This window comes from Myxocyprinus asiaticus, chromosome 13 (assembly GCF_019703515.2).
Source record: "Myxocyprinus asiaticus isolate MX2 ecotype Aquarium Trade chromosome 13, UBuf_Myxa_2, whole genome shotgun sequence".
Lineage (NCBI taxonomy): Eukaryota > Metazoa > Chordata > Actinopteri > Cypriniformes > Catostomidae > Myxocyprinus > Myxocyprinus asiaticus.
In genome coordinates this window covers 34,380,321-34,401,562 of record NC_059356.1, presented here as the reverse complement: position 1 = coordinate 34,401,562, position 21,242 = coordinate 34,380,321, and the positions used below count along the sequence as shown (strand labels likewise).

Below are 21,242 nucleotides of genomic sequence, written 5' to 3'. Positions count from 1 at the left end.
AATCAGTCGTATGAGACAATATGCAAGCACACCCACCACCTAAACAGCTCAGTGTCTTTAAGAGCAGAATGCCTTGCAGCAGAATTCTCAATCCATGCTGTTACAAGTTCTTGAAGCAGGGGAGTGGTCCAACTGGACAGGCAACTCGGCAGATTTTAAACTAGAGAAAAGGTTCCCATGAAACAGGAACATGGGAATTGGGGAAAAAGTTAGTTATGTAATTAAGAATTAGATCTGAATTGTCTGGAAAGTCCATTCATTAGCAATAAAATAATTAAACTTTCCTTTCCAGTAAAGTTTGCAAAGACTACTTACACTTGATGTTATTTTTATTTTTCCAGTGCCAAGGAAAATTAAGTCGTTTTTGATTGCCATTACCACTCCTTTGCCAGGGAACAACATAACAACTCCCTTCATATGATTCCAAGACTAAATAATGGGAATATGAGTGCAGGCAGGTGTTACTGTGGCTGTTTAATTTATTCTCAATACACAGGTATAATGTTTGGAATGAGCCCTAAAGCTACTTTCAAGACTGATGCAAGTTGAGGTCATAATTATCTATCAAACACATCATTAACATACTTTGTGAGAGAAACAGTGAAGCTAATAATGATCTGTATTTGATTCAGTGCTAGAAAAACTCTAAATGAAGCTAACAAATTTCCTGTCGTAAATGTGCACGCAGTGAAGAGATGGAAGACTGCTCTGGTAATGAGTCATGCGGATTTCAATTTGGCATGTGGAAAATGAGATTTTAAGCAAAATGTGCACTTTCCACCTTTCTACTAATCTATTTGCTTTTCAACCATGCGTTGAACTGAATATCTGCTGATACAGCATTTTCTTTTTTAGTAAGAAAGCATTCAGACAGTATTAAAAGAAATGTCACACACAAAGACTTACAGTATCAGGAATTTTATTTAATATATGTATATAATTCTGTTTTTGTTAATTGTTTAATTTATTATACCCATAAGCATATACATAGACTATAACCATCCATAGCTCATTTCTCTTGACAATTTAGCCATATATTTTAATTATCTTGTAAAATAATTCCTTATAAGATTCAGGGAAAAATAGACTTCAGAAAGAGTGAACAGCCAATTATTTTTCACACCCAAAGCGAAAAAAAATGAAATGCAAAACATACTTTAAAAAGGACAAAAAGTTTGAAATCCCTTTTCAGTTAAAAAAAAAAACAAACAAAAAAAACAACAACAATATAACACCAGCAATAATCATAATAACAGCCATTAAAAGGACATAATGATATCTGCCTTCTTTGTAGTTTTTTCAAATCATATACTGTATGCGTGCAGGTTTACATGTGAGAAATACATCCGTAAATGTGTTGTGTAAATCTGTTGCAAGTATGTGTGCACGAGTGTGTATCTGTCTAATAAGACGGTTTACAGTCCCCATGGTCCATTCATAAGCAATTGCCAAGAATACAGTAATATAATTAACCTTTGCCTTGGTAATGAATTGTTTCCCTCAGGTTAAAGAATGGGATGATCTCCCCTCCTCATGAGGAAGCAGAGAAGAGCAGCTTCAGGTTGGAACAGACAGATGTACAGACAGACATGGGATGCAAATGACCGTCATTGTCTGTTACACTTCACCCTAATAATAAGTGAGGTGGGGGACTGAGGAAAAGATGAAGACAGAAGCATAGAAAGAAAACAGACAGAAAGGGAGGATAACAATGTTTCCACCCCCAACACAGGAATAGATATAACAGAAACAGAACGAAATTGCACTAAAAACCGAAACAAAAAGTTTGGTCATGAGACAAAGTGCAGGTGCACTGATTGAGTAATTTCACGTGATTGACGTGCAAGTGTTTTCACCAGGTGAACTTGCTCTGCAATCAGGGCTCGTCTCAATGGGGTTTTACATGGGGGTGTATTAATTTATGCAAATAACACCCTGTATTTATGCAAAACAGGTTCACACTGTGCCATTTTTACTCCTCCCACTTAAACATGCTTTTCTCAGCCATGATTGGCCAAAAGCAATGAGGATTCTGCAAAAAAACAGTGTAGGGGGTGGTATTTATTCACTTAAAAACATAAAGCCAAAAGTCATTTTTGCAAGAGGGAGAAAAAATGCGATTTTACCTGTGATGCAATGCATGCAGAGTCAGCCAATCGGAGACTAGATAAACACAAGGTTAGCCAATCACAGGCAAGAGAGGCATGAGGTCAGCAAGCCCTGTGGACAAGCCCTTTGAAAAGTTCTGACATCACAGGGAGGAAATGAGAAAAAATGTGCTATGGCTCTGAAAGAGTTAAGCTTGGCTATGATTCCTCAATCGATCCAGGACAAGTGAAGAACAAAGGATGACGCAAAAGAAAGAACAGTCTTAACGTAGAGTGAGACCAATATTTGCACTAAGAACAAAGCCGGGTGGTGGGGAGCTATGTGTGACTTATTAGAAAGGAATCATGGCAACAGTTGCCATGGACATGGTAACCAATGACAACTATTGTTATTTGCAAAGAAATCAGTATCCCCCCCCCCCCCAATAAAAGGGGAAAAGAATGCATGATGAAGGTCTGCACAGCAAAGAACCACCAATAAATGAACAAATGAGGAGAAATATAACAGGCTGAAGAAAAAGAGAGAAAGAAAGCCAGCATATAAAAGATGATACTGATGGCTTAATTTTCCAAGAGCACTGGCAAGAAAACAGTCACATTTCTAACAGAGAACATGATATTTTACAGCAGATGATAACCGGGATACTACTCCATATCTGGCAATCTTTCCTCTTTTTATCCTGCCATTTCTCTTTAATGTGAAATATTTTTCAAAGAATTAAAACAACACCTCTTTCTCACAATAGAAAAAAAAATATATAAGATAAAAGTCCAAGCTAATTATGTAACATTTGTCTTTGAATTAATAAAAAAAAAAAAAGCAATGACTTTATTTTCAAAAGATATTCAAATATAAATTCCCAACATTACAAAACACGATTTGTAACATTCAAATTACAGTGTACAAACAGATCTCTAACGTACAATACTCCAATGAAATTCAAAATCACTTATATACACACACACACACACACACACATCAGTCAGTGCCCATCGTAAAGAATCTCTTTCTCTCTCCATCTCTGTTAGAATGAAAAAACACCCAGAACAACACAGGCCAGTAAAGAGACACCCTCAAGAGAGACATTAAGAGAAAGAGACAGATAGAAACAAAGAGAGAGAGAGAGAGACAAGGTTTCAACAGAAAGGGTGAAAGATGCAATTGTTTCAGAGAGTAGGTGCTGTGCGGTACGCAATGAGAACAGAGAGTCTGACAGCCCCAGTTAATGGCGTTATGATAAGAGGTTATAAGCCCAAACTAGCGCACAGCTTCCCAGCAAGAGAGATGGACAGATAAAAGAAAGCTGAAGTTTTAAATGTACATTTTTCCTCTTTTTTAATAATTTTTGTCTTGTTTTGTAATGTATATATGTATGTATGTATAAGTTTTCGCAGGTTGCCTGTAGTTATCGTAATCTGAGACTTCACACTGCTTGGTCATTCTCCGTGATGGCTGGAAAAAAAGGATTCAGGATTACTGAACTTCAGTGGACATAACTTGTCAAGATAATTCCAGAGCTAAATTTACATACACGGCTAATTTCTCAAACCAGAAAACTGCAAAACTGTAAACAATACAGTGGGGTATAAATGTCTGAAACCACATGGAAAATCTGGGATCTTAGTTTTAGGGTTTAAGTCAAATATTATGACTTAAATTAAATGGGAAATTCGGTACTATTTCTAGGTCAACTCAAACATTTATGACCATGTTAACTTCTTCGTTCAAAAGGTCAATTTATTTGATTCGATTGAATCACACACTCTTTGGAATATTCTCGAATCATGCTGGAATAACATGGATCATCAGGTTTTGCCCAAATTTGTGGAGACCATGCCAGATCAAGCGCATGTTGTCATTCAAGCAAAAGGGGGACATAAAAAATATTAAGAAATTAATACATTCTTTTCACTCAAACCGTTATGCAGATAACAATTTGTAATGAAAAAAATTCCGTTAAATAAGAAAAAGACAAAACTGAAGAATTTTCACGATTTCGATTTCAAGGCTTTCGGAATCATTGAAATAGTTTTCTAGATTAATTTTCTCGATTTTTAAGAAAAAACAGGTGGCAAAGAGACATTTTACAATAAATACTGCAATATAAAGCATACTTCGTACTATTTATGATTGATATAGTATGAATCACAAAAGATCATGTCACGGCCTTGAGCGGAGTTGACTCTTTCGAATCCTAACGCAACGTTGTGGAATAAAAACAAAAAAAAAAATCTATTCTTGTTGTAATCGACTAATTTTCAATAGTGATTTCCGATTTTTGGAACCCACTCTGTTAATGACATAAGACAGTTTTCCACCATCATGCCTACGGTTCTCGTTGCAAAACCGTGCCGTTCCATGCTAATCCGGGCCAGGTGGCATGGTTACGGTTGTTTTCCCACTGCGGTGCTTGAACGTGTGTAACAAATATGTCAGTTGTTGACTTCGTGAGAGGTAGACATTGGAGCAAGTGCGCTATGGAGGATGACTGATGGATAACTGCTTTTCCCTGGTTTAAACTCTGCTAAAGCACAGAAAAGACATGTCCCACCATGTTGCAAAAAGGAAAGCAAAGAGAAAAAGACAAGACATTTACCATTAATTGCTGAAGGGTTGTGCATGCCACTGGACATAAACACATAAAGGTAAAAGGTCCCAGACTAGCTTAAAAAGGACATTTATTGGCAAAATATTATACGAGTAATTTAATTATATGAGTTTTAGTGAGCTAGCTAGCGTAACACACTCCCTAACACACTATTTTCTTATTACATTTTGTTAACCTCAACATAGAAAACAGCTACTTAGAAACAAGCGAGTTACCTCGGCATCCCCAAATTGACAATCGTGAGTTGGCATGTAATAAAGCCATTCCACCAGCACGGTCGAGTACTCATAGCTAACAGTGCTGTGAATTACATGCCAAGAATAGTTTGTACCTGTGCCGTGCTCTAGTGGAAATGCTACTGGAACCGTTTCTCACCGTGCTCCGAACCCTTCGGCCCAATGGTGGAAAAATGACTATTTTGAACTGTAAGCGAAGATGATGAAAAAACTGTTTTTAAAAGACTGGATAGTGCTATTGTGCTTGATTGTTTGATGTATAATAAAATAAAACAGAAAGGGTTTTGAAATATGGAATGTGTATATGTTAATGCTAATTTTTCATTTACCATTTAGTTCATGGTCAGGGCCAGTGTTTCTCGCACATTCAAAAAAAGTGATTGGTGAACCTCTCACACTAATTTTTATCTATCATGTAAAGTTTTGAGAGCTATGTGTTTGACATATGTGTATACGTTTTTTGTACCAGTCTCTTTCAGGAGCCCTGGTAGTTGGCCTGGAAGCGTGCAGTCTCCTCAAAGATGAGCTCTTTCAGCTTCTCTTTAGGAAGGTCGTCCAGCTCCATGTTGAAAGTGAAGGGTTCTTCAGCCACTGGCTAAATGTGCAAACAATGCAAACCACTGTCAGGCTTAACAACAGTTATGGAATTGTACAGCTGATAGATTGGACGGGGTGTGAGAGAGATAAAGACTAAAGTAAACAGAGAGATGAATGGATATCGACAGAGAGAGAGAGCCGTACCTCATCAGAGGGGTCAAAGTACTGCTCCAGGTAGGGGTGGGCCAGTGCTTCCTCCACGGTTATACGTTTGATGGGGTTAAAGGTTAACATACGGTCCAACAAATCCAGAGCTGTAAAGGCAGAGCACATGCAGAAGTTTAACACTCCTATGTTGAATTTACAATGACACGTTACATTCCCAAGTACAGCCCACAAATCAGGCACAATAGACATTTAAAAACACAATTCCATAGGCACAGAAGATGAGTGTATAGGCAGGATATGCAAGATGTAACAGAAAAATAGCAGTTTATTTTTTCTGATTTCCCTCTCAATGTTTTGTTTGAACATACTTGCACAATGCAGCCAGACCATCGAAGACCATTTGTTCACACCCACATTTGTTCCACACTCCTACACATTCACGTGCACGCGCGCGCGCGCGCACACACACACACACACACACACACACACACACACACACCCCCCCCCCCCCCCCCACACACACACTTGAGACAGCTACCATCAGACCTCTTGCACATACTCTACATATAATTTCCCTCTCATAACCCTACACATCCTAATTCCCCAATCTGTGCTTTTACCTTTATTGTCTGCTTTGGGGAACAGCTTGTTCCATGGGATTTTCGGTTTCTGGGGTAAAGACTGGAGGTAGTTCCTAGCCTTCATGTTGATGATGCAGTTGAGATCATCTTGAGAGGGGGAGCCCAAAATACCTGTCCGGTTGTGCAAGAAAATGAACACAAAATTCCCCAGTTAGCATGCACACACACAATGCTACAATTAACATATGCTGCAGAAAGTTTAGCAAAATATGGCTTAAGTATTTTTTACATGTGCATTCTTTATGTCAAATATTTTAAAAGTATACCATGTTGCATTATTTCTGAACCTAGGCTGATTATGTTCAAGGCTGTTAGCTGATAAGGACATTGCAAGCCGTAGAAGCGAAGTCTATTCTCCATTCAGAGTGTTTCCTCCCAACACTGATATACAGTGTGCCACTTTGTCATAATACAAGGCTGAAGATATTCAAATGGAAGTGTCCATCTCAGGCTTATCTACACTCTAGCAACTTATTTAGGTCTGATTAAACCAGGACTGTGCTTTAAAATTACACCTGAACACAGAAGTTTCTTTTTTACGCTTCAAGTTAAGCAGATTTCAGGATGAGAGAGAGATGTCGGTGTAGAGGCTACAAAATGGGAAATTCCTACTGTCCCATTGTTCTTACCCAATATGTGGTTGAGTTGGTCCAGATAGTGCTTCCCCGGGAAGATGGGTCTGTTTGACAACATCTCAGCAAGGATGCAACCCACTGACCAGATATCAATGGACTTAGTGTAGCCCTGAAAGATAAAGAGAGAGAAAGTCAAGAGACATATTCAGTAAAGACTTTAAATGCTAAAGACACACAATCAAATATGTGGACATACCTTGGAGTTAAGCATGATCTCAGGGGCACGGTACCAGCGAGTAGCCACATACTCCGTAAGGAATCCGGTATGGTCATGCTCTGGGTCGGCTATCCTTGCCAGGCCAAAGTCACAGATCTAAGCATGAGGAAGAAAAATTACACTCCAAATAAACACACAATACACAATTTCCAGAAGAATATCTGTCTGGCTCCAGGCCGTGATTCTGACCTTGAGGTCACAGGTGGTGTTGATGAGAAGGTTCGAGGGCTTCAGGTCTCTGTGCAGCACATTGGCAGAGTGAATGTATTTCAGCCCTCGCAGGATCTGGTACAGAAAGTAGCAGATATGGTCGTTGCTGAGTTGCTGTGTCTTCAGCAATTTGTAAAGATCGGTCTCCATCAGGTCCTGTACGATATAGCTAAAGTGCAGTTAAAGAATTACAACACCTCACAGAACAAATCTTAAATGGAAAGGGGTTGAAATAGGAAAATTGGCTTGTAAAGACCCCACATTTGTTTCAGAGACAACTGCCATTTAAAAAACACTAGCTCACAAACAAATACCACCTTTTTCATGCAATTTGTCGATCACTAAACATCCATCTTTTAATCCTATTTTCAGATTACCCAGCACAACCAGAGACAAGTCTGTCCATTTCAAAGACTTCTCATTTATTCCGATATATCTTTGCCAATATATTGCCATTTTTAGGTTATTGCCATTGACTGATAATGGCCTGCTTGGTCAATTAATGGAATTGTTACCTTTCCCTTCTGTCAGTTCCAAAATCTTTGATAATGCACTAGCTATTTATGGCAAATTGAGGAAATATTGTGTAAAATAAGATTTCAATTAATTTTAGCAAATTTAATGTTCACCTCATGTGCTTTAACTATATTTCAGCATATGCATATATCAGCAACCCTGCATTCCAGATATCGTTCATTAAAAAAATCCATATCATATACCCATCAATCACTAGTATTGCCTCCAAAATGCAACGGTGTGTACAATTATTCATCCTAGTAAAATATGGGCCTATTGGCATGTATGTTTAAGGATACACATCCCTCATATATTCGATGCGGCGTGCTCTCAAGATGTCATTGATGCCGATGATGTTCTCATGGCGGAACCGCAGGAGAATTTTGATCTCCCTCAGGGTGCGCTGGCAGTAGGTCTGGTGTTCAAATGGACTGATCTTCTTAATGGCCACTCGGATCTTATTCACATGATCAAAAGCTGAGCTGCAGGTGGCGATGAGAAACAGTGGGAAGAAGTATGTGTAAAAATCAACGAGACAAGCTTGTGTGTGCAGCTAATTCACGTATCATGCTGAACAATGGAAACATAAATAAAGGATCAAAAATCAGAAACAGATCCTAAACTGTAAACAACTGTGCTATATTGAGACATTTCTCTGCAGCTGATTTCAACTAACAAAAGGAAGACTGCATACTTCCAACAAAATAGATAATGCAGAGGGCATCATTTAGTACATAATGCCCAATATAACATGTACCTCATCAGTCAGTTCCAACATATGTGATAATGAGGACTGTGTTTTAAATTATTATTGGTGAATGAGTATTTTTTAAGTAAATCTTCAGCTAAAGTTCATATCATTTGCATAAGCTTAAATATATTACACCATATATGCTCATTAAAAAAAAAAAAAAAAAAAAACATCAGCTAAAAAGAGAAAGACAGCATTCTTAAAGGAATAGTTCACCCATAAATGAAAATTCTCATCATCTACTCACCCTCATGTCATCCCAGATGGATGTGTATGACTTCTTTTCTTCTGCTGAACACAAAGATTTTACACCTTGTCCTAACCAGACGCGACGCGATAAGATTCCAGCGACAAGCGATCTGTCTGTCCACACCAGGCGCGACGCGACACCGTGATATTAATTCACTAAAATTAGGATAATTGACAATAAAATGCAGAAAACAGAGCAATCACAGACGGAAAAGTCAGTTTATTGTACGCAACTCATTTTCTCACATAAGCACCGTAACGCTTTCGAAGGCAAGCCCCAAAGGGAAAAATACACACAGACATACGCAGAGAAGTTATTTATGAATCGCATCCTTATTCAGTCTGTTACGATTGTTTGTTCACGGTACTCCTGTTGTTATTTCGCCGATCTCCACGTGACAGGGAAGCAGAGAGAAGGTTAGAATGAGCCGGTATGTCTCCCCTTTGCCATTCTGATCCGGTGTGTGTGTGTGTGTGTGTGTGTGTGTGAGAGAGAGAGAGAGACAGAGCTCTGACTGAAGTGAACGAGACCTCAAGCACAAAATTCGGTAAAGTGTGTGACACCCTCGGCCAAAATCAAGTTGTTCTGAACCGGCTAGTGAGATGCTGGCTTTAATATACTGTAAAAAGGACAATTTTAGACCCATTTGTCGACAGTGCTGCCTGGCGCGACGTCGCAGAAATAAAAACTAAAAAACCAAAAATAGAAAACCCTGTCGCTCGTCGTGTGCCGCGGCTGGTTAGGACAAAAACTCTGATTAACATGGAAAAGATACCTTTTATCGCGTGTCGTGGCGCGTCTGGTTAGGACACGGTGTTAGAAGAATATCTCAGCTCTGTAGGTCCAAACAATACAAGAGAATGGTGACCAGAACTTTGAAGCTCTAAACGCACATTAAGGCATCATAAAAGCAATCCATACGACTCCAGTGGTTTAATCAATATCTTCAGAATGATATGATAGATGTGGGTGAAAAACAGATCAATATTTAAGTCATTTTTTAGAATCAATCTCCACTTTCACTTTCTTCTTTTGTAGAGCTGCAATTAACAATTATTTTGATAATCGACTAATCTAACAATTATTAGAAAGATTATTTGACTATTCGGGCGATTATTGCAATGATTAATCATTAGCTCTTAACCGACTATTCAGCTTGTGCCCCGACTTAAAAGGTTGTATTAAACATGCTTACTAACAATAAAGAGGACAAAATCATCTTTTAAAAATACCTCTAAATGACATTCACTGAATTTAAGAAAGAACAAAAACAACTTTTTATTAAGTTTAATTCAGTAAAAAAATTCATTGCAAAAAATCCTATTGTTATCAAGTGTTGTTGTCTCGTTTTCCATTTAAAATAGTCTAAAAATCCTTAAAACAAGATACATTTATTTGAGAAGCAACATATAAGATATTTAGACTTGCTTTCAGAGACTGTATCTTAAATATAAGTGTATTTTTTATATAAGTGCATTTTTTCACATGGTTATACTTCTGCAAGTGCAGTAAAGACAAAATATATTTATATTCAAGATAATATATTCTCTGAAATCTCTGCAATCTTATATGCTGCTCTCAGGTGAATGCATTTTTTTTTTTTTTTTTTTTTAAGGAGTTTTAGATATTTCAAAAACTTAATTTGTTGCAGTACATGTGGGGGGGGGGGGGGGGAGACTACACTCTGTCACCTTTTTTTCACTTTGATCCATCTTTAACTCACAAAAAACAAACTCTCTCTCTTAATAAAGCTGCCCTTTGCTGATTTTCTTTATGATAAGAAACACACAGTGACACATACTGTATATTATATAATAAGCTGTGACTTATTCAGTAAGTCACGAGCCATCATGTTATAATCAAGCTGCAGTGAGTGTACGCGCGATGGACGAGTTTGCCCGCCCCAGAGCGTGCATCAGCCGGGTGCAGTTTCAATTTCTCTCCCCCTTAGATCGGGTCACTTCACGCGACTCATAGAAGAGGAGCTGACTGCACAGAGAAATGCCAGTTTCAGAGTTTATACTTATTTACATGATCTGCTTCCTTATTATTTGAACTTTAATAAAAGGCTGCATTAAAGATATAACACTGAGGTGTTTCCTTGTTTCCTCCGATTCATTTCACAACGAGAGTTCTTTTGTATTTACTTATTTTGTATTTTTGTATAATTCCCTCATACTTTGCAATCTACATCACCTGAAGCTGTTTGGAAAGTTTAGAGTGCATCTGGACTGTGAGATGTGTTTTCTTCCTCTCCTCAGTCAGGCGCGAGCTGAAGTGCTCCTCTCGCGCCATCATTAGAGTTTCATATGATCTCATGTTACGTTAAACGAGATTAAATGACAACGAACATTTTTGTCGACAATTTTTTTATTGTCACCGTTGACGATAACATCGACCAAACGTTTCAGCCCTATTCTTTTGCTTTGTTATTTGCATTCTTAGCGCAGATCGCCACCTGCTGGGCGGGGAGGATAATTTATAGTAAAAAGGACTTTAATTATCGATCTGTTTCTCACCCACATCTGTCATATAGCTTCTGAATACATGGATTTAACAACTGGAGTCGTATGGATTACTTTTATGCTGCCTTTATGGGCCTTTGGAGCTTCAAATTTTGGCACCCATTCACTTGCATTTTATGGACCTACAGAGCTGAGATATTCTTCTAAAAATCTTAGTTTGTGTTCAGCAGAAGAAAGTCATACACATCTGGGATGGCATGAGGATGAGTAAATGATGAGAGCATTTAATTGACTGGTGAACTATCCCTTTAAGAATGCAATAGGTAAATAATGCAAAGTGTATAATTTTGTACATGCCTAATATCCTTTTGTTAAACAGTTGTCTAACCACTGATATCCATAGAAGGCCTTAGGATTTGTTATTATTATATTACTGGGGGCTTTGTTTACATCCTCTAGCTAAACCTGACAGCCATCATGAGGATGTAGGACAGAGCAAAGCTCTCAGCTCTGAATTTTGCAGCGTATCTACTCTGTTTACCATCATTTTAACCGCTCATCTTCAGATCTTGATCTTTTTATCAGTATACAGCGTATCTTGAAAATGGTTAGCAAGTGTTTGTTCAGAACCGCAGAAATTTTGCAACCCCATTTGGCCGCATCGTAACCACGCCTGTTTTACGAGCTGCTCGGACTGAGATGTCAAGACTGCTAGCGGTGAAGCTAACAGCCTTAGCATGCAGCCTACAAACTCAAACCGACCGACCCCCCTCCCTCCCCTAAAATCAGGAGTGACATTCAACATCAAACAGGCTTATTTGAACGAGTGTTCTCGGTAACACGGATTCACGTGTAGTGGAGCTAGTGGCCAAGTCTCAAACCTAGTGTGCTGCCCATTCTTGGACTAATCAAGCATTCAAACGCGTCTATGATGCCCAAACACGCTGATTAGGTAGACAGCCCACTAGACTTTGAGACACAGCCATACTGGAGAAATGGGATTTAATCCAATGTATATACCCTTTTCATACTCCCGAGTTTTAGAACGCACGAGTAAACTTTTGCAGGGTAAACTTCGACAGCAGTGAATGGGAGATCACAGCAAATATTATTTTCACTTACCCATTTGCTCCAAGACCAAAAGAAAAAAATCCACTATTACGTTTGAATTACTTTCCAGAAGATGAAAAAAATAGAGAGTGGTGGATTAAGACATTCAGATGGGAGAAGATGCCAAATTTACTGTCACTCTCTCAGCAGCTGTCATAGAAACTCCCTCGCAGCTGTGATAATTCATTTTTTTAAACTAATCCCAGGGTAATATAACAATAAACATAATGTTATAAATTTACACTCAATATTTTAAAAATGTACAATATTAAAAAAAAATTGCGAGATTTACGCTGATAAATAAGGCGGAAACGCGTCATCACAGTCGGTGAAAAAGGTCTATTACTCGCAATCTGTTGCCAACCCTGAGATTCTGGGAAGGATATGCAGGGAGGAAACTTGTTGAGCCTACCAAATGATTGTTGCTTTGAAAAACATCGTTTATATCTTCCATGTTGTCATCTTTGAAATGGGCATGAGAGCATCAAATCAACACCCTTTTTTTCTTCACTACGGAGCGCTGATCAGTAACAGCCCACTAAACGTCGCCCTGATCTAGCAGTGTCACAAACAGTTTTCTCTTACCAGACCATCCCGTAGGCCCCCTCCCCGATGTACTGGAGATCGGTGTAGCGGGGGCCGACGTCAAAATTCTGTCCCTTCACCGATTCCAGGCCAGGCTTGGATCCCGCTGCTCCATTCGCTCCCCCGGGCGCGACCGCTCCTCCTGCCCCAGCGGCGCTGCTATTCGAGCCCGCTGCTCCGGCCACCGCCGCGATGCTGCCCGATTCCGCCATCGTTTCTGTCCACAAATCAGTCGCTTTCGCACAGTCTTTGAGGGGGACGGGGGCTCGTATCTCGTGTCGTATCAACGACAGGTTTATCGGATAGCAAAGGCTGCCGTTTTACGTTGTGCTTCCCTGACAGTCGAAGAGGAGTCGGTCAAAGGCCCCCTTTTGGATGCGACTGAGTGCGGAACGAAAGTGCATGCAAACGGATCGGGGGCGCGAGCGCGCATTTGTCCTGTGCAACGTTCGGGTGCGCGAGCGCGCGCGTGACAGGCCCAAAGCAGACGCATTTATACACAGCGCGCGCAGCGAGAGGCGCTGGAAATGCTGGAGTGGGTGTGCAGATTGCCTCCCACGGTTACGGTTAGCAGGCCCTCTGCCGTGATTTACAGTTTGTGGCTGGAGCAAACGATAAGAAGAAGAGGGTATATGGTAAAGATGCAAGATAAATACTCCAACTCGGCAAGCACTGGAACAAAAGAAAGCAGACACAAAAACAATGTGGTTAATGACTGCACATACTACAATAATGATTGTTCTAAAAATTTCTACTTTACAGATTAATTATATAATTTTTATATATATATATATATATATATATAAGAAATTATGTTTTGCATAAAGAAAATAAAACCTACATTTAGACAAGATTTTTGTGCTGTGGCATTATTTTCAGAACACGAGTTAAGTACAGTTTCCCACCAATTCTCATTACCGTAATGCGTCTGGAATTTGACTTTTCCCATTGTTTTTAATAATGATTCTCATTACCGTAACACATTCATTTTTGTTTTTACTGTACTACAGAAAAGATTCTGTTGTAGTGATAAAAAGAAAGAAAGAAATGCTATTCCAGGAGAGCACTGCTTTTTTTTTTTTTTTTTTTTAATACTTCACAATTTGTATAATATATAATTTTTTTTCACATTGTCGTAATGAGAGTTGGGGGTAAATTATGAGTAACTGTCATGATAGGGATGTTTCAGACAATTTAGAAGTAGAGTTTGGGGGCGGCTTCCTATTTGGTGCCATTTTATTTTCCATATGCTAAATATAATTTATATTTGTTTATTTTTGAAATTATTATTATGGCGTAAAATAAGATGCTCAGACTGTCGGACTGAAAGTACTGCATTAGGCACCAATGCATGTCATTAAGTCTATATCACATCCATTATTTGGGGCCGATGTTTACAACAGTATACTCTCTTTACAAGAGATATAAACGTCTACTAGAGCTTATGTCAGTGCTCTTATATTAAGCAATGAAAAATGTTTTATCAATGTAAAAATGTGTGGGAAAAAACAAAACACCTTATTCTATCTTATAAATAGTACACCATAAAAGAGTATTACCAGCTTTTTTAAAGAATTTAATTACAATTCATCATATTTCTTGAAAATAAAAAAAGCATGGATTTTCTTTGAGAATTTACACTTATGAATATAACATTTTGCAATATATAATAATAAATTAATTGTAAAACTAATATAAAAAGGGTCTAACTTTACAGATTCACCAAACGATACCAATTTTGAGCTGATACAGAAGTTTGGGGATATATTCCTTTTCACAAAATTTGAAAAGTCAATCCAAAATAAGTGGTCAACTGTTACTTCACAGTGACGACAAAAGGAACAATTGGCCGAAATACTGTCATTTAAATTTGTTTGTAATTTACAGGGTAACCAATATTAATAATCTTTAGAGAGATTTTAACTACAGAAGAAACTTTTCCCGAAGAAGCCAGAATTCCTTCCATTTTATATCATTCAATCTGTTATTCCAAAAGCTTATAGCCTACAAGCAGGTAAGAAATATGGGTAACACTTTATAATAAGTTTACATTTGTTAACATTAGTAAACGTGTTAGGTATCATCAGGGTTGGGGAGTAACAGAATACATGTAACAGGATTACGTATTTAAAATACAAAATATAAGTAACTGTATTCCACTACAGTTACAATTTAAATCATTGCTAATTAGAATACAGTTACATTCCAAAAGTATTTTGATTACTGAAGAGATTACTTTGCATTTTATAGTCATTTCTTTCATTTAATATTTAGTCCTTTCAGATGGAAAACATTTATACGTATAAATGATGCGATCAAAAGTGCATTTGAACAGCGGTGAAACACTTTCTTATGATGTGTTACATTCATACAAGCAGACAGAGAAGTACAGTTTGAAGTAAGTTTGGAGCAGAAGAAATAGAAATAAACCTTGTGTAAATTGTCAGCTTTACACTAAGCTAAAATGCTATTTCTAGCCATTTTACATGCACATGTTACCAGGCACAATCATATTTTTTTATCAAGAAAATTCACGTTGGATCATAATTTCTTTTTTTTTTCTAGTAAGACCTTTGATATTAAGGCAAAAATCATATCCTTGATGATCATTTTTGTATTGTTTTCCTATAAAAATATCTAAAAATCCTTGTATTTTATCTTACTGTACTGGCAGAGTTTTTATAGTCAAAACAAGTGAAAAAATCTACCAGTGCTGAAGAAGTAATCCAAAGTATTTAGAATACATTACTGACCTTGAGTAATCTAACGGAATACATTACAAATGACATTTTACAGCATGTATTCTGTAATCTGTAGTGGAATACATTTAAAAAGTAACCCTCCCAACCCTGGGTATCGTGAACTAACAATGTTTTTTTTGTTTGTTTTTTTTACAGTAGGCCTATTTATTAATCTTTGTTGATGTTAGTTAATAAAAATACAATTGTTCATTGTTAGTTGATAATGCATTAACTGATGTTAACATATACAACATCATTGTTAGTTCATGTTAACAAATGCGACTTTATTTTAAAGTGTTATCGAAATCTGTTACGCCAGTGCTCATGATCATTACAGCTGGTCGCATGGATTACGTCACTGCATGGGCTGGGCAGAGATCGCTCGCTTCCTGGTTACTGCAGCTTTGAATAGTGTTGTGGATTGATTTGGAATGAAAGCACTTTCCCAGCACTGGGTTGCATCGGTGCATTTAGCGTTGAGTCTTATTGGGCTTCCATACGCCGTTGGCACAAGTGGTTCCTGGTATGTAAATACATGTATTAAAGATTCAGTTCAATGTTGAAGCTGTAGTAGTTGTTATAGATGAAACACTGTGACATCGAGATTGGCAGGTGTATTCGCGAAATAGCTTGACCTGTTCTTAATATGTGCGCTTTTTGGACTTTCTCGTGTGGTAGTCTACTCTACTTCTTATGTAGAGTAAGTGACAGGCACGTTCCGTTGTGGTAGTAGTAGATTTCTTATATTTTGCAATTTCTTGTGCAAACTTGTGCAATTTCCACTTCAGGTTTAAATGTATAGATTCTTTACACTTGTTTTCAGCTGGAAAAACAGCATTTCCAGTTTCTGTGCATCCAGATCCGCCTACATGCCTTCAGCCGCGCACATCAAGGCCCGTTGCCCAGTATATCCCGGCTCAGACACAAAACGCTTTCCAGTCCCTGATGACAAAGTGGACTGGGAGACAGACTGGCCCCAGTATAACCCTGTTAACTACACCGCCCCAGTTGTGCTGAATAAGCCTGTTTGGGCTGACCCAGATATTGGGTGAGTAAAAAATATTATAGGACAAAACGTTGTAAAATATTACATTGGACTGCACTTTTTCTTACTAATTTAAGAATACACTAGATGTGCACAAGTAACGGAAGTAGGGTACAATAGGGCTAAAGGTCCCCGAGGTAAAAGGCACTTTTAATGTTATTTTCTGCCAAAAGGCTAATGGCATCAAAAACTACCACAGCACTTTCCTTAACACCTGTTTGTCACTATGCACTGCTAAAGTTTCCTGTTCCATGACATCATTGCGTGTAATGTCTAAAGTTTGATTTTGAGGTAATATAATCTAATATTTAATCATTTTTAAAATGTTGCAAATTTATGTAGCTCACAAATATCATGGAATTTATCACATTTATTTCGAGACAAAATACTTATTATAATTTTTTTTTATGTCTCTCTCTCTCTCTCTCTCTCTATAAAATCAAAATTTCACAACAAAAAAAAAAATGACATGAAAATGACAAATAAGTATTTTGTCTTGTGGGGGCCTGGGTAGCTCAGCGAGTAAAGACGCTGACTACCACCCCTGGAGTCACAAGTTCAAATCCAGGGCATGCTGAGTGACTCCAGCCATGTCTCCTAAGCAACCAAATTGGCCCAGTTGCTAGGGAGGGTAGAGTCACATAGGGTAACCTCCTCATGGTTGCCATAATGTGGTTCGCCCTCAGTGGGGCGTGTGTTGAGTTGTGCGTGGATGCCGCAGAGAATAGCGTGAAGCCTCCACACGTGCTACGTCTCCGCAGTAACACGCTCAACAAGCCATGTGATAAGATATGTGGAGATCACATTGGTTGATGTTAACATTAACTGAAGCTCCTGACCCGTATCTGCCTGATTGTATGCACTGCACTGCTGCCAAACGATTGGCTGATTAGATAATCACATGAATGATTGTTGGTGCCAGACAGGCTGGTTTGAGTATTTCTGTAACTGCTGATCTCTTGGGATTTTCACGCACAACAGTCTCTAGAATTTACTCAGAAAGGTGCGAAAAACAAAAAAAAAAACATCCAGTGAGGGGCAGTTCTGCAGATGGAAATGCCTTGTTGATTGAAAAATATCATATTGGAATGCTATTCTAAGATATACGGGTTGGTGCAGTTTTGGCAGCACGAGGGGGACCTACACAATATTAGGCAGGTGGTTTTAATGTTGTGGCTGATCGGTGTGTGTGTGTGTGTGTGTGTGTGTGTATATATATATATATGTATATGTAATAGCTTTCCAGTAAGTGAAAGGATAGTATTTGGGGTAAAAAGCCCACTTGTTGCAGGGGCTAAAGGTCCTTATAAAACACACTGTTTTTCTTAGTGGGGTGAATAGATTTGTTATGAAGTGGGCTCACATTAACTGATCTAATCACACTGGAGATTAATTTGTATATTGAATACTTGAGATGTTATGAAATATCAAATGTGATTGAAATGAACAAGAATTTTGTTACTCAAAAAAGCCACCTTTAAATAAAAAAAAGAATTTATCAACACAATCTTCTGTTCTTATTTATTTTCACATAAATTATGTTGCTCCATCAATATTCCATAAGAGTAAATGTATTTCTTGAATCTTGATAAACTTTGTGATTAGAAAAAAAGTAAATTTTCCTTGTGGTGTGCCTTTAACCGTGTCGTACTCTATAACAATAGTGGTTGACCATATCATATTTTTTTCATAAAAATCTTTTGTTTAATTGATTAACCTATTTACACTTCCTTAAGGGCATTTTCCCCGCAGTTCAATTCTTTGGATGGATCTGTCGACAGGAAAAGCCACAAGGGCCCATATCGTATAAAGAATGGCAGTCCACTGTGAGTGAAACATTAATAATGCATGTCATCCCAGTTATTTCAATATTTATAACATTTACAATATAAGCCTACTGTCTTGCTTATTAGTGTCTTTATTCAATGTAAATCACTCTCAGTAATCCACATGGAAGAACTGGATTGGAAGGCCGAGGACTATTGGGCAGGTGGGGTCCTAACCACGCTGCTGACCCAATAGTTACCAGGTACTGAAGTGTGCGACATTATGCATAGTAAAACTGGTGGGCTCCACTTTCACACCCATTTCACCTACCTGATATTCTGTAACCTTTCACTTGCAAACTCTCCCATGGGACCGGCCAAACTTAATTCCATGTATTGCTTTCTGAATTTAAAGTCTTGTATGCAGTCATGCATGCCAGGTACTCATTGTGCAATGGGTTAGGATTAGATGCTTCTAACACTCCCACTTTCAGCTCTCTTCATAAACCCATTACAGTATCATCTTTCCTGTGGTCTCCTACAGGTGGAAGAGAGACTCTGCAGGACTGCCTGTCCACCACATTAACTCTCAGCTACCTGTGCTTCAGTTTGTGTCCATCAAGAGGATTGACTGTGGGGAATGGGCCATCCCAGGGGTGAGTATACTGCCGTATAAAAGCAAATCGCAGTAACTACACAATTTTTTTTTTTTTTTTTTGATTTGTGAAAACAGACTGTGACAATTTAATATTCCACATTTGGCTGGAGTGGACATTCAAAGAACTTCAATGCCATTTTTCTCAGTTTCAGTGTTGCCATAGTTACAGCAGTTTTGGCTTTAGGGCAGTATAAACAAAGATCTTCAACCTATAAGTTTTTACCTTAAGAGAGAACGTAACGGTCAACTAGTGTCACCGTTTGTGGATACCATGCAAATGAATGGTGAGAGTTGTAAAATGACAACTACCTATTGCACAATTCTGCTTTCCCTTATCAAACAGCAATTTTATCATCGTAAACTTCACACATAGTTCATTCCAAAAGGATTGTTTAGTGTGAAACATGTTGAAGATTAGCAGACAGGTGGTCAATTTATTAAGTGATGAGCTGTTTCCCAAAAGCAGTTTATTCAGCACACTCAAGCATCTCCTCCATAGACATCCATTAAAAAATGGCCTCTTGTCTCTTTGCCAGTGTACCACCCATAGAATGTCTATGGGACTGCTGCTTTATGCATTGCTTTACTAACTTTGTAGGCTTCCCTTGGTAAAAGGGCTCTGGTATAAACTGGAGTGCTTATTGCCAGACATGTATTTATGGCAGTGTTTCCTGAACCGCAGTTCAGGAGCAGTGCTCCTCCACTACTGAATTTCCAGCACCATGGCAAAAAAACATTTTACCAAAGTTGTGAGCTTGCAGTCTGAATTGAATGTGAAGAGATAAGAAAAAGTGTGTACCACGACATAACGTCAGCACGTCTTTTTATTAAATTGTGTTTACTGGCTGCACTCTAAAACAAAGATAAAGTGCGACTAGTGTTGTCCCAATCACGGACAACTGATTCTTATGAGCTGGTTCTTTTAACAAATGGCTCAAAATGACTCACTAACTCAGTAGTTATCAGTTTGAATCAGTCTGACTTATATGCTTAGTGTTATGGTTATCATATTTGTTATTGTGTGTTCAGGGTATGGTGGACCCCGGAGAGCACATTTCTCAAACATTGCAGCGGGAGTTCTCAGAAGAGGCAATGAACTCTCTGCAAGCATCTCCAAGTAACAGGCAAGAGATCCAAAAGCAAATCACTGAGCTTTTCAACTCATCCGGTCTTCAGGTGAGACTGTGTATTGTGTACAAGTGAGAAATGATGAAAACCCTAATTGTTTATGTGCTATAAAACACACATTTTTTCCCCTTAGGTGTATAAAGGTTATGTAGATGATCCAAGAAACACAGATAATGCTTGGATGGAGACAGTTGCAGTAAACTTCCATGATGAATCAGGTAATTGTCAAAAACAGTATATTGACAAAAAACAAATTAAAGTATGCTCTTCTTTCCCAGATATTTAATTAAACCATTTTCACCTAGGTAATAGTGTTAGTCAGCTTCCATTGCAAGCAGGCGATGATGCAGGTCAAGTGAGTTGGATTGATGTTGACTCCTCCCTGGCCCTTTATGCAAGTCACTCGCATTTCTTGGAGACAGTTGCCAAGGAAAGAAATGCCCACTGGTAATGGGGAAATTTTAAAAAGTGCCTTTCTGTCCTCTGTCATGACATAACTGAAGGGAAATCTTATTTGACAGAAGCTTAATGTGAAGAAAATCAGTTTGTGCACAGCACTGCCAAAACATGCATTCCAATAATAGAACGTTAAGCTCATATATTTGTGCACTTTCTTAAAATCTAATATAAAGCATGAGGGCTGTAAATGAAGGCGTAGAATTCTCACTGTTACTCAACACTGAACACTACTCCCCAAGTAAGAATATGTTCAGCTTATGCATGACATTTCTCTGTAATAACCAAAGGAATAAACCCTCTTAAACACTCATTCTGCATATTGTTTTGCCAGTTATGCCATGTTTCAATATTTTAAGGTCAATTAATTGAAAGTGTTTGAAGCACTTTTTATTTTCATCATATACTCA

The 21,242-nt window shown here is 38.2% G+C and overlaps 2 protein-coding genes across 4 annotated transcripts; one reads left to right on the top strand and one right to left on the bottom strand.

The window, feature by feature from the left end:
* Window positions 1-901: 901 nt before the first annotated feature.
* Window positions 902-13,693, bottom strand: LOC127450482 (mitogen-activated protein kinase 1-like). Its single transcript, XM_051714626.1, has 9 exons — window positions 13,039-13,693; window positions 8,177-8,359; window positions 7,341-7,530; window positions 7,131-7,247; window positions 6,929-7,043; window positions 6,279-6,410; window positions 5,695-5,804; window positions 5,420-5,548; window positions 902-3,561 (listed from the first exon to the last, which is right to left on the bottom strand). Exons 1-8 carry the CDS (start codon window positions 13,248-13,250, stop codon window positions 5,429-5,431), a joined length of 1,179 nt encoding a protein of 392 aa, XP_051570586.1. The 5' UTR covers window positions 13,251-13,693; the 3' UTR covers window positions 902-3,561; window positions 5,420-5,428.
* Window positions 13,694-16,150: 2,457 nt separating this feature from the next.
* Window positions 16,151-21,145, top strand: LOC127450616 (ADP-ribose pyrophosphatase, mitochondrial-like). Of its 3 annotated transcripts, none has more exons than XM_051714851.1 (8): window positions 16,151-16,302; window positions 16,603-16,827; window positions 18,561-18,650; window positions 18,767-18,853; window positions 19,135-19,246; window positions 20,278-20,424; window positions 20,510-20,594; window positions 20,682-21,145. In XM_051714851.1, exons 1-8 carry the CDS (start codon window positions 16,211-16,213, stop codon window positions 20,825-20,827), a joined length of 984 nt encoding a protein of 327 aa, XP_051570811.1. In that variant the 5' UTR covers window positions 16,151-16,210; the 3' UTR covers window positions 20,828-21,145. The 3 variants fall into 3 exon arrangements, with proteins under 3 accessions (XP_051570811.1, XP_051570813.1, XP_051570812.1); XM_051714852.1 differs by having other exon boundaries at window positions 16,155-16,302; window positions 16,639-16,827; XM_051714853.1 differs by lacking the exon at window positions 16,603-16,827.
* Window positions 21,146-21,242: the final 97 nt, after the last annotated feature.